Below are 13,784 nucleotides of genomic sequence, written 5' to 3'. Positions count from 1 at the left end.
TATGAATCATGATAATAGAGGATTCCGGCGCAGTGTCTAATATTTAAAATGGTAAAAATCTGCCATACCAAATTTATTGAATTGGTGAATTTTCATCAATTGATGAAAGAATCACATGTATGTAGACAAAATATAGATGAATCATTAATTTTACTATTGATTCTGAAAAAGTTTTATTATCTCTGAGGAATTTTATCAATAACTAATCCAAGTTTTAGATTTTCTTAACTAATAACAAGCTTGTCAAAGCTGGAAAAAAAGAGAAAAAGGAGGAATAGATAAACCAGGAAAGAATAGGGACTTCTTAAGAGCATGAAGGCCCTTTCCTTCAAACTGTTCCTCCTTCTTCCAAGTATTCTCTGTTAGATTTCTAAATGGTGATGTTTCAAAATTCACTCCCACGGAATAAAGGTTACCCATCAACAAAATAAACAATACTTTGAAGGTGAACTATTCAAAGCTCTAGCCTAGCTGACTAGAGAATGAATAATGGAAGCCATCAAAAATTAGCTATAAAAATTTAGCCTTTAAAAAATTTAAATCAGTTCTTTAGTTTCATCTTTCTATAGGTATTGAACAAAATTTAAAAATCAGCGTTACTTATTCGACAAATCCAAGGCGACGTAACTATGTGTAAATAGTTGGGAATGCTATTTTATAAATAGATCTTCTACTTATTTTATTTTGTCAAATTCTTTAACATGGCATCACAGACATCATATATTTTATTCTGGGAAAGGGGGTAGATTTCAAGTAGCCAGGTCCTTTCACATCAACATTGATCAACACTGATAAACGTCATGTGCGTCTCACGTTTTTGACGATTTCTGGGATTTACAATAATTCTATAAATTTCACCCATAAAAAAAGTTTCCTATCATCAGAATGATAAATTTTTTGTTTCTTAACTTGCTCTACACGAAAGGGAATTTACTGATTTTATTTCAATTTAACACTTCATTAATCAAAGATAATTAATGAAGAAAAAAAAATTTTCTTCTCAAATATTGAGTTAAGGAATACTTTAAGAGATTTCTAAGAATCAAAGGAGACAAATAAAATTATTTGATTTAACTCTCTCCTCCTGAGCAATCAACAGACACGATGACTCCTACAGTGAGAAGTGGGTAGTAATGACTCAGTGTGTTTAAGGACCAGATGCTAAGAAAACAGGTGTTCAATGAGACACCCTTTCTCACTGAGTTATGATAGAAAAGAAACAACGAAGTAGGGGGTGAGAAAGGTAATGATTGATGATATATAGTTCAAGGCTCTTATATCTCCTGACAGTGTAGGGAGCTAATGATCATTTCTAAAATGATGGAAAAGTAAACATCTTTTTTTAAAAAAAAAGAAAAATCATAATATCTTACAAGGAAAAATTTTCTGTTATAAATGGCAGGAAAATTTATCGAATTTTGTTCCAGTTATCTGGTTTCCGGATAAGAGGTTCTTTACTGTATTAGCATTAATTAAATGTTTGCACCATTCCTTCATACCACCTTTGTTTTTGCTAGTCTCCTGACTCTAAGATCATACTTAATCCCTAAAAATTGTTTTCAGTATTTAAAAGATCAATTAAAGATACATGAAAATTATATCTGAAGTAAGTAGCAGATAACACCAAAAATATAAATTAAAAGTATGAAAAAATCTTGAGGATTAATGAAAATGATTTAATATTTAACTGTTTCAGTACCAAAATAACAAAAAAAAGAGGGTGTCAACTCTTATTCAAACAATAAAATTGAGCTTATGCTGGCACAATATATGAAAAAATCATAATTAAAAAGATCAATTTTCTGCTTCAAAAACTATTTTTCTCATGCTTTAAGAAACTAATTTTTTTTGTTTTTATAATGAATTTTTATATGAAATAATGCATGAAATAAAATCAGAAAAAAGTACTGAAGAAATTTAAAAGAGTTTTTGAATGAATATGCACATTAATACTCATTATCATGGTCGACAGGATGACAACTACCAATATTGTCTCCTATATAAATCTGTTTTAGCCTACACATTTTGTGAGAATACTATGTCTCACAGTTTTAAATTATTCATAGTAACTTATATGAAATGCCCTATAAAAGTTCTATACAAGATATTTTGTTCAAGATTTTTCAACTTTTCTATGTTTTAGAAATAAAAATTTCTTTTCAAGAAGTACAATTTCAGTGACAAGCTTATACAGTAAATAAACTTTAAAACCTTTAGCTTTTGGCACTTCGGTCACAACTTACATTATAATATTGAATAAATGATTTTCTCCCAAGTAACATAAAAAAGAAGTAATAAAATTCTTTAAATAAGAAAATCTACTTACTGATTGTGAAAATTTAACATGGGAGGATGAAAAGCAATGGGGCTAGCGTAAGCATTTAAATTTTCTTCATTTAGGTCTGTAAAACTAAAAAAAATATCTAATATTACATTCTTATAATCTAAAAGAAATTTTAAAAATGTTAAAGCCTAGCATTATTAGTTTTTAATTATTAATGAATATTAATTTCTACAAAATAGCAAATACAAAAACATCAAGTAGTAATATTTACCTTATTGCAGATGTATCTTCTTCTCTGATAAACTGAAAATCAAAGTTATTATTGTATTATTTAAAAAAGAAAAAACTTACAGTTTTTATAATCAATATAGTATAATTTGATATATGATAACTGAAATATTTCTATAACATGATTTTCTTTTTATTCTTAGATTTAACCTCTTCATTTTCAATTTAACTTAACATTATTTATTTCTGAATGTTTGATGCATACTCTTTTTAACACATTTCCATAATGTTGACTTATTTCATAAAAAAGATTATTATAGAGAAAATAACACTTTTCTGTGCAAATCACATAGTGATTTAAGTAATTAAAAAACAACCCCTTTAAATGATATGAAAGTTTATATGTTCTATAATTTAGACAATAATCTATGACAGGGATGGACAACCTTTCTGAGTGAAAAGACACACAAGTTGACCATTGAAAAGCTGTTGACGACAATTATGATAATTTTTATATAAATCTTTCTTATTGGTCAACTCAGTGAAATATATTTACATAAGAATGAATAGCTTTAACAATTAGAATTCATTTATAACTAAAAAAGGCAGAACTGATATTTATTTTTAAAAAAAAATATTCCCTGCTTATCAAAAAACAGATTTATCAAAATAAACATTAAGAAAAAGTAATGGTTCTTTTCTTCATAATTTTACATGAAAAAATTTCATTTAAAAACACAATAAAAAAGCTTAATGTTCATAGAATAAAAGTAAAAAAAAAATATTTTATGGCTCATATAAGTGCAAATTAAATACTTTAATTAAAGAAAACTTATAGATTTCAAAATTATTTAAATTAAAATAAAGCTATACTAACAGAAAGTTAGAATCAGTATTTGGTTAAGAATAAACTTCAACTTGAGAACATTTATATTTAGTGAATGTTAAATTCGTAATTTTGGTAAGAAAGCAGTTTCTAAACTACAAAAAAATTAGAAACACAATAACAAATAATTAAAATTACATGTATTCTTCCACTTTTTGAATTTCATGAATTATAATAATATTTTTTTCAGAATTTCAAATATTAATATGCATGGCATTAACAGAACAAAAAAATTAACAAAACCACTTACAAATAAGATGAAATCAGCAATAAAGGGTGTCAAAAATTGATTATTTAAATTCATAAGTCAAAACTCCTAGTTGTAACAATATTATATTCAAAAATAATGGGATTTTACAAACATAAAAATGCATAAGAATAACTACTGAAAAAAGTTTTTTTTACTTCGAAGGAAATGAAAAATTTGTTTGCACTAAACCTTCAATTTCTTGAACTTTTTTTATTAGATTTTATTTAAAAAATATGGACTGCAAGATCTGCTTTTTTATAAATCTTTTTTTATGATTTCAAAATTAACATTAACTTTCACTCGTTCTCTTTTACAAATCAATTCACTTTTAGACATTACAACTGCTTCCAAAACAATGCTAAAATTTTATGGAAAAATCAATAGTAACTTTCACCTGTTTACTTTTACAAAACAATTTGCTTTTATACATTACAACTGCTTTTAAAATAATGCTAATTTTTATTTATCCTTAAATCATAACTGTGGTTTAATTGAGAAAACATCACACAATTGGTACAAACTTCAACTTATTTCTTTGCTATAATGAAATCGGTACATGAACAAAAACATAACATTACTTTAGAAACGCTGACTATGAGAATGAATGTATTGATAATAAAATTAACAGCGTGAGGACATTTGGGGGGGGTATATTTGTAGCAGATCGTTTGAATTATCAGTCTGCAAGACGTGTAGGCATCAAACTTGAGTTCTACTTTCCAATTTCAGGATATTTGATGTGCTATATAAAAGCCAAATTAAATATTTTTGTTAGAAATTAAATAACTAGAACTGATTTAAAAATTTAGTTGCAGAATAAATTGCATAAATGTAGAGACTCTAGTTTCTAAGAGATTTATAAAACAATATAAATAATTAAAAAATTTAGACATCTTAAAATTGAAGACTTTTTAAATTAGAGCAAGACTTGCATAAGTTAAATCCACATGCCCCCCCCCCCCTCCCGATATTTTAATGATTACCATCAGACTTCATAACCCTTTAAAATTAATTTCCTAAAATTTCAGAGACTATCTTGGTTTCCATAACTAACAGAATATGCAATATTAACTCAGATGAAACTTCATATAATTGTAGCAATATTACCCTACATTAAAGCTTTTAAAATAGACTGATAATTTTCAGTAGAAACAATACATACTTCCTGCATCTCCATTGATACACCATCCATTAAATACCTCAAATCACCATCCACATGCACAAAAGCTACAAAAAAGCATGAATAATTTAAAATTTATTTCATTTGTTTATCAGTAACATTAGATAAAACACTGCCATCAACTTCATGTTAAATATCTTATACTCATGATGAATAAAATATTTTACATGAAGTTGGTGGCAATTTTCAAGCAAAATGGAAGCATATTTGAGTCAGAATCACTTTGGATAATTTACAGATAATTTGGTATATATTTATACAGATTATGGGGATAGTTGCTATCGACCATGTCAACCTTCATCTATGAAAAGGTACCACACCATAGAATCGAGTTAACTTGTTTTATACAGTAGAGAATTGGAATTATATTATTGAAGTGGTAGATACACTACAGTACTCCCCCACCAGAATTATAGCTGTAATAGAATTCAATGAATGGATACCACTAGTTGATTCATTGCTGTTTTGTGAAAAGCTGGGAGAGCTGTATTAAGATCACCGTATTTTTGAGTGCTGATAATGAGAGCTGTATTAAGTTCAAGGTCGTGGTCACTCCTGTGTTGCCCTTGGCAGTTGAGTGTATATGTTGTACGCTGTGTGTAATCGAGACTGAGAAGCAACAACGTGATGAGGTCAATGTCCCCGTCAAAAGTCCAATGTGTGGATCATCCATCGAAGTAGACTTGTTCAAATCGTAATGGGCGCTTCTGCCAAGGAGGGCATGTTTATATCACATCCGAAGGTCACAACTGTGGGGATTGTGACTATTCACCATGTCAACCTTCATCTATGAAAAAGTGCTTCATCTAATGATCTTCATGTCCGAGGACTCAATCTTAACCGTTTGAGGGTATTACCTCGAATATGCTAAGTAATTAGTGCAGACGATATTTTGAGCTACAAAATCAGATACAAAAACGTATTTTCTCTGAATAAACATACCTTTTTTTCTACGGATTTGGATTTCTGACCCCTAAAATATAAAGGGTAATCCCAATCTGGGAAATATTAGTCTCAATGGTTTGTACTGGAGAGCAATCCAAAGTTAGACCCCTTAATGTTAATTTTACTTTTTGCATAATCCGCCATATCTAGAGAAATTTTCAAGCAAAATAAAAACATTTTGCTTACTATTATAAAATTAGCTCAGCCACACATAATTTCATGCAAAACATAATTTTTAGTGAGTTTTTATTATTTTTTGATCAGTTTACTTAACAATAGTTTAAAAAAATTTGGAATAGTAAGGTATGCAATTTTTTGCATACCTTACAATTCAAAAGTCTTCGACTATTATTAAATAAAATAATAAAAAATAATATATATTCCCTAAAATTTATTTTTTGCATGGAATTGTCCATGGCTAAGCAAACTTTATTGTTTAGCCATGGATAATTTGAGCGAATTGAAAATGACACAAAAAAAAATTTTCAATTCGCTCAAAAATTTCTCAAAAAATGGTGAAATACACAAAAAGTAAAGCTAACATTATGGGGTCTAAGCTTTGGACCACTCTCCTGACTAAACTGTTGGGACCATTTTTCTCAGATTGCAGCTAACCCCAATATTTCTTGGTGAAAAAAGGGATGTTTATTCCGAGAAAGTACAATTTTGTGTCTGGCTTTGTAACTTAAAATATCATCTGCACTAACTAATTAGCATATTTGAGATCACCCTCTTGAACCATTAAGATAGAGTCCTCGAATGTGAAAATCATTAGATCAAAAGTCATTCAGGGCAGTCAGGGCCGGATTAACCTATAGGCACGTGCCTAGGGCCTACGAAATTCAGGGGCCTACGAAAAACTTGGGAGAAAAAAATTTGCTGACAAAAATAATTTAGCTTTAAAAACAACAAGTGTATTTTGCACAAAATTATGAAGATATAAATAAAAATATAATATTTTTCAGTAATAAATTATTTTACAGAATCTTATGATCTAATATATTACTTTTTTGCTATTTTTGGATTCAACGAAATCTTGTATTATGTTGTCGAATTCCAAACTACGCAAAATGTTGTATTCAATAGACATAAGTGCGAGCGATGCCAAACGATCTTGATTCATTGTTGAACGCAAATAATTTTTTATCAATTTTAATCTGGAGAAAGATCTTTCTCCTTCTGCATTTGCATTCATAATTCCTTCTGCATTCATAATTTCAAAAGATTTACTTACGACAATGTTAATTTCCTTCACTTAGTTATCATATCATAGTAGTATCATGAAAACGATGAAGTAATAATGTATAATGTAGTATAAATATTTCTTGTAATTAATCTCACTATCAATGTCCCTGTTTTCTTTGCTGATTTGTTGTTGTATTGTTGACATGAAGTGTTTACATAGTTATCGATCGAACTAATCATAATGGTATTATCGATATCAACTGCAATATCGGCAGTATGTCGGTATTGCAGATAAAGTTCGATAAACAAATTTGTAAATTAAAATCCATATTAATAAAAATGTTAAAAAAAATATGCAAGAAAATTTTAGCATATATTTTGAAAAGAGAGGAGGAGTGGCGGAAGGAGGGGAGGGCCCAAAAACGGCTGTGCCTAGGGCCTACGAAAGGTATAATCCGGCTCTGAAGGCAGTCCATTTATTTTTCTTTTTGTGCACTGTATATTAAAGTTGAAACATGACCAAAAGGATATTTTTGATAAATAACAGATATACAGATCAATTCAAAGATCAACATGAGTATAAGTCATACAAAGGTATTCTGGAAAATTATTCACAGGAAAACAATGTCAAGTAAAAAAAGTATAATTGATGAATTTATTTTAATCTTTGATAAGAAATATACAAAGGTACACATTTTTTTTTTGTTATAAATATATTTTTATGTGAATTGTTATATTATTTTCTGCCTTTTTCTCTGCTGACCCTACGCATTTTATTATGTTCTTCTAATGGAAGACCCAGCCCTGTATTTATTTCAGGCCTGTGTTTGTCAGTTCTGTATTTGTTACCTATTTTAAAAAATCTCAGATAAAAAAAATGAAAAGCATTTTTTCCCACATAAATCTTCCAGAGGATAAAAAAACATGAAATTTTTGTTCAACATTTTAAAATAGTTCAAACTTGAATTTTTTGCCCTAATCTCTGGCACTTGCCTAAATTAGCCAAATGGAAAGTCTATCAGTTTATCTACAAAAAACATAGTTTTCGCCACACTATAGTAAAGATGCAATAAAAATTTGTAATTTATTACAATATAAGCAACTGTGAACAATTTCTTGATACAAAGGACAACATAACAAAAAATGAACATTTAATAGCATTCCTAGATTAACAAATTTCTTAGTTTTTTAATAACTATTTTATATCTAAAATGTCAAATTTTAATTTTTATTTAAAACAATAATTAAAAAGTTTATTAAAATTCAAATATAGTTTGTATTTGCAACATCAATCACATAAAAATTGTAGTATCAGTCACAAGGGATTTTCTTCGATTTTCCACTTTCTACATATCATATGTACTTTCAACGCTTCCTGTTAATTTGAATTTTTTAAATAATTTTTTTTTTAAATAAACGGATTATTGCGTTTAGAAAAATGAGAATATCAAAATAAAAATATGTTCTTTCTATGTAACATCAATCACATTTTATTTTTTAGGAAGATTTCTGTATCATGATCTGCGTCAGAATAATCGGTAACTTGCGGGCAGCAACCAGCGAGAAACTAAACAAAAACATCATAGAACTTGAAGGTTTTTACTTGTAGCAAACACCAATCAAATGTCTATTTGTTTTTTATTTTTTTAAAATTGCAAGTTTAAAATTCATTTGGCACCTTGGCGGCTGTAGATGGTGCTAAAGATCACAAAATAGAAAGATCACGTAATATTTTTATTCTAAATAAATCATTTCAAATTTTCATCCTTCTTTCATACATACATAATAATATTAGACTATTGGAAAACAACTCATATCATTTTTTTTAAAAAAGTGATAAATATTTATCAATGAAAATCTAAAAATAAAAAAACTATCAAAATCTAACGTTAGTCGCCATGGAATTGCCCATATATTCATATGCATTCAGTATGCAATATTTCAAAAATTCCATGATTTTTATTTTCAACAGCATCATTACTTAATACTTAAATATTTTTATTTTAACAGAGATTTTGGAGATATTTCCGTAATGTGATCAGCCAAGCCAACAACAATCGCCAATTTGATTTCAAACAGGAAAATCTTGAAAAACATGTAGAGGCTTGCCCAGGTGTTACTACGAGTTATACAACTTGAGTTGGTTTCTTTCTGTGATATGTTTTAATAGTTTCTCATGGGTTGCTGCCTGAAAGTTGCCAAGACTTTGTGATTATTCTGCCACAGATCACGATACGGAAATCTTAAGATTTTAGTGAAGTAAATAATACTATTCGATGTAGTTTTATAGATACAGGAAACGTAACTGTGAAAAAAAAACAAGATTATATCACTGGTTGTTTAAAATTTCTCACAAATTACACTTCATTGCAAATCTTTTAAGAATTTGATAATTTTGGGTGCATGTTCATAAAATTGAAACCATAATTAAACGAGTTATAAGAAATAAACTTTATTTATTACTTAGAGTTTTGAAAAAGGTTTTAAAACAATATATTTGCATGTAAACTTCAACTAAACTAAGGTAGAACCCAAAGTTTTTCTGAAAACTTATAAGTATCAAAACTGTGTTAAACCATTAATATACGAAATGATAAAAATATTTTATCCATTTATTTTGTGTATAATAAAATACTTAAAAACAATATATAATAATGTTCTCATGTAAATATATCTCATGTAAACACAAACTACACAGAGACAGAAACAAATCTTTTTCTGTCATCTTTAATATATAATAATGGTGCTGTACCATGTGTACGGCTATCTGCTGCCTGTACAACTCTGTAAACAGTTTCTAATACGTTATAGAGTAAAAGAATCCTTAAAACTTTCTGATTTCTCATTTTTCCTGTTTGATATTTACATGATACACACGTACGCGCCATACTCTTCTGCTAGTTTATAAATCAAACCATTGATGCCAACTCATGTGTACTGAAACGAAATATTAACATCTTTTCCGAAAGGGTTTTCGTCAGCAACTTTTTTTTCCTCTTTGGACAGTGGTCGGAGGCATGGAAACTGATTTTTTTGCCTGGGATTGAGAACCTGATTAGTTGATAGATTTTCAGCAGCGAAAAACTCGCCAATCAGGATCTCGTTCGAATACGATATCTGTTCCATGCCTATATATATTTACGCAGAAAGGGCAAATGATCCCTTATCTTACTAATCAAAGGATTTACGCGCATCTCCGATCATGATCGAGAGCAGTGGATGAAAAAACTACATTATTTTAGCAAATGCTACAACAAGTTAAGTAAAGCTACAACTACCTTTTTTTTTAAATGCAACTACAAACTACTTTGGAGATGTAGTCACTATTTCAGTACTTTTAGAAGAAGGTCGGAATAAAAAAATTAGCTTATTCAAACGTAATCAATCATTTCGAAATATTTATTCACATTTACAAGACCCAATTAGTTAAACCATTTTCTAAAAATTTGTTCCTTTAAACTTCCAATTTTTTTTTTTTTTTTTTTTTTTGCCTTTCTCGACAGCGAATTTAAGAAAAGCTAGACAATTATCAAATCTAATAAATTTTGTTAAGTATTATTTTCACTAAGAAATACAGTACAAAGGTTGGTAGATAGGTGGGTATTTTATCTACGTCGCACTTAAGCTGGACAATGGGCTATTAGTGACAGTCTGGGAAACATTCCTGTGAGGATGATCCGAAGACATGCCATCGCAATTTTGATAATCTGCAGGGTGGATAGCTCTCTGCTTTGTTGGCCCGACGACTTCCTCTCGAAATCGAGCACTTTACGGTCGAAGAGCGTTACGAGGACCGATACGGAACACCCTCAGTCCCTAAGCACCTGCGCTCTCACACGCTTACTGACAGCAGCCAGTGAAACTTGACTTCAGAGTTCTGTTGGGAACCGTGTCCTTAAGATCAGTCCACTGCGGGACAAAAAAAACAACAAGAAGATAAGCTTTCTTCAATAGAATAAACATCAATGTTTCTTGAGAGTACATTCGCATTTGGTGGTGGACCCAAAGTGATAAATTAGCTATTATTGGCTAATTTAATATCAGTAATTCAATTCAAATTCTTATTAGCGCTCAGCTGTAAGGGCATTCTCCTAGCATCCACTAAAGCAGGGGTGGCGAACCTTTATGCACCAACGTGCCATTTTTTCAAAAAACTGTTTAATGAGGTCATAGACGTGCCGTCAAATAATTTTGACTTCGTGATTACTGGGAAAATAATAATACTAAATACTATCAACTCAAAACTCTTTATTTACTACGAAAAAAAAAACTTTTTGCAATGTTTCAGTTATACGCGTAATTTAACTTAAAGTAATATTAGTGTGACTTCTGTTGTTTCAGATTAAATGACTAATAACTTATATTAGGTTGTAAGATGCTAGTTTAAGCAGGACTGTCAATTTTTGTTTTTTTGCTAGTTATTTATTGTTAGCTTGTTTTTTATAGTTATAAAACAATAACATTGGCATTAATTGTAAATGTTTTTGTTTATAATTGTTTATTTTATTTACTTTTTTAAAAATTTAATTGTTAATATGCTTCATAGTGAACTTTGTGATCGGTGGGGTGCCCAGAATATTGTGTCACGTGCCGTAAATGGCACGCGTGCCATTGGTTCGCCATCCCTGCACTAAAGGACCCATGAAGTAGTAATTAGATTCGAAAAATTAGTTTAATTTGAGCATTTAACAATAGCATTTAACATTCATTAAACAAATGTAACAAGCAGTTGCCAGAAATTGCTACAAACTACTGTTTTTTGTATCGTACTGTTATTATGTATGCTTATATATAACCGTGTCTTTATTAGCGTTAAAATGAGGAAATTCGAAATCAATATTCTGTATTAAAACATGGGTCTATATTTCCCTTAATATTGAACCATAATATTCAAATTGAACCAGGTATTATATTACCGGGTACTAGTTTATTATTTCCTATAGGGTACACTAGTACCAGGTAATATAACACCTGGTCCAATATGAATAATTTGGGTCAATATTAAGAGGAAATATAGAGCCATCTTGTAAATCAGAATATGGACATCGAATTTCCTCATTTTAACGCTAGTAAAGACACTATTGTATATAAACATACATAGTAACCTATAGGGCCGCATTGTTAGCCCCTTATTAGGCCTATAATTATTTCCTCTGGTAGAGTGCACTAGTACCCGGTAATATAATACCTGGCCCGATATGAATAATATAAGTCAATATTTAGAGGAAATATAGGGCCTTGTTGTAAGACGAAGTATTCACATCAAATTTCCTCATTTTAACGTTAATAAAGACACTATTATATATATATATATATATATATATATATATATATATATATATATATATATATATATATATATATATATATATATATATATATATATATATATATATATATATATATATATATATATATATATATATATATATATGCATACAAAATCAAAAAGTTTGAAAATATTATTAATGTATATTTAGGACACAAAATATTTCGACATAATTTTTGACAACAAGCTCACTTTTCCGCCCCATAATCTTTATTTTAGAAAACGTTGTGAAAAAACTTTAAATGTGTTACGTGTTCTCTTAAATACTTTCTGGGATGCGGAGAACATCACCCTTATCAGAATCTACAAAGCATTGATATTATCATGCATAGATTACGCTTGCTCAGTCTATGGCACTGCAACTGCTACAAATTTGAATCGGTTGGCTATAGTGCATCATACTGCAATACGACTCTGCAGCGACTCATTTCGAACGTCCCCAGTCGAAAGTTTATATAGTATATGTAATTTATCACTTATATATTTTAGACGTATGTAGCTCTGTCTTACATTTTACTTTCATGTTATGTTATCTAACTCACATCCTCTTCGACATGAGATTATTCCACTAAGCTTACGACTATTACATGATGCGCGACCCTCATACATACCCCCTTTTAATACTCGCATGTCATTCAGACATTCAATTTTTGCGAATCACCATCTCAATCAACCTATTGCTTTCTTAACAAGCCTTGTGTTACTTCGTCATATCACTTTCATTCTCTATTTGCTTCATACAGAAAATCCAGTATAGCTCCTAACGTGTATATTTGGCTATTCATCTCTCATCGTCATGAGTATTCCCAGTATATTTCCGTATTTACGGATGGGTCAAAATCTCCAGGACATGTTGGTAGTGGAATCATTATAGTTGATCGAACATACAGTTATATCATACCGTCCATACGCTCTGTATTTACTGCTGAAGCTGTAGCCATTCTCATAGCTCTACGACTTATCTCATCACTGACCGCACGAAAGTTTTGCAACATTTACTCTTACAGCCTAAGTGTTTTACGCCAGCTGAATCATATAAACAGCGAAGCTCACCCTATTTTATGAATCATTAAACATCTGTTAGTTAGTCTTTACGAAAATGGTTTTAACATTTTGTTTTGTTGGATCCCCAGTCATTTCAGGTAACGACATGGCTGACTCTGCTGCCCGATCTGCTACAACTCCATTAACACTATAAGTTCCCATTTCTGACATGAAGAATTACATACGACATTTTACTATGTCTTTGCTGCAGCAACACTGGGATTAACAAATTTAGAACAAACTGCATACTATTAAATCCACGTTAGGGCCGAGGCCTGAGTTGTAATTACGTGAAGCAAATGTCAAGCTCATCCGCCTTCGTATAGGACATACTCGGCTGACTCATCTTCATTTGCTGTTCGGAGAACCGCCTCCTGGATGCTATACTTGCAAAGTTTTACTTTCAATTCATCATATATTAATCTCTGGCTCATATTTTAACCAACATCACCT

At 29.9% G+C, this 13,784-nt stretch overlaps 1 protein-coding gene across 1 annotated transcript in view; it reads right to left on the bottom strand.

Moving 5' to 3' along the window:
- Tmem131 (Transmembrane protein 131) overlaps positions 1 to 9,983 on the bottom strand; it is a 92,361-nt gene extending 82,378 nt beyond the window's left edge. Inside the window, exons 1-4 of the mRNA XM_016070370.4 lie at positions 9,711 to 9,983; positions 4,811 to 4,875; positions 2,556 to 2,587; positions 2,327 to 2,410 (exon numbers count right to left, since the gene is read on the bottom strand). Of these exons, the coding sequence (XP_015925856.2) occupies positions 2,327 to 2,410; positions 2,556 to 2,587; positions 4,811 to 4,875; positions 9,711 to 9,846 (317 nt within the window). The 5' untranslated portion in view covers positions 9,847 to 9,983. The remainder of the gene's footprint in view (positions 1 to 2,326; positions 2,411 to 2,555; positions 2,588 to 4,810; positions 4,876 to 9,710) is intronic.
- Between the last annotated feature and the right edge of the window lie 3,801 nt (positions 9,984 to 13,784).

This window comes from Parasteatoda tepidariorum, chromosome 12 (genome assembly GCF_982258835.1).
Source record: "Parasteatoda tepidariorum strain Cologne lab strain chromosome 12, Ptep-v5.0, whole genome shotgun sequence".
Classification (NCBI taxonomy): domain Eukaryota; kingdom Metazoa; phylum Arthropoda; class Arachnida; order Araneae; family Theridiidae; genus Parasteatoda; species Parasteatoda tepidariorum.
Note: the sequence above shows the minus strand (reverse complement) of the source record. Positions and strands in the feature narration are given on the sequence as shown.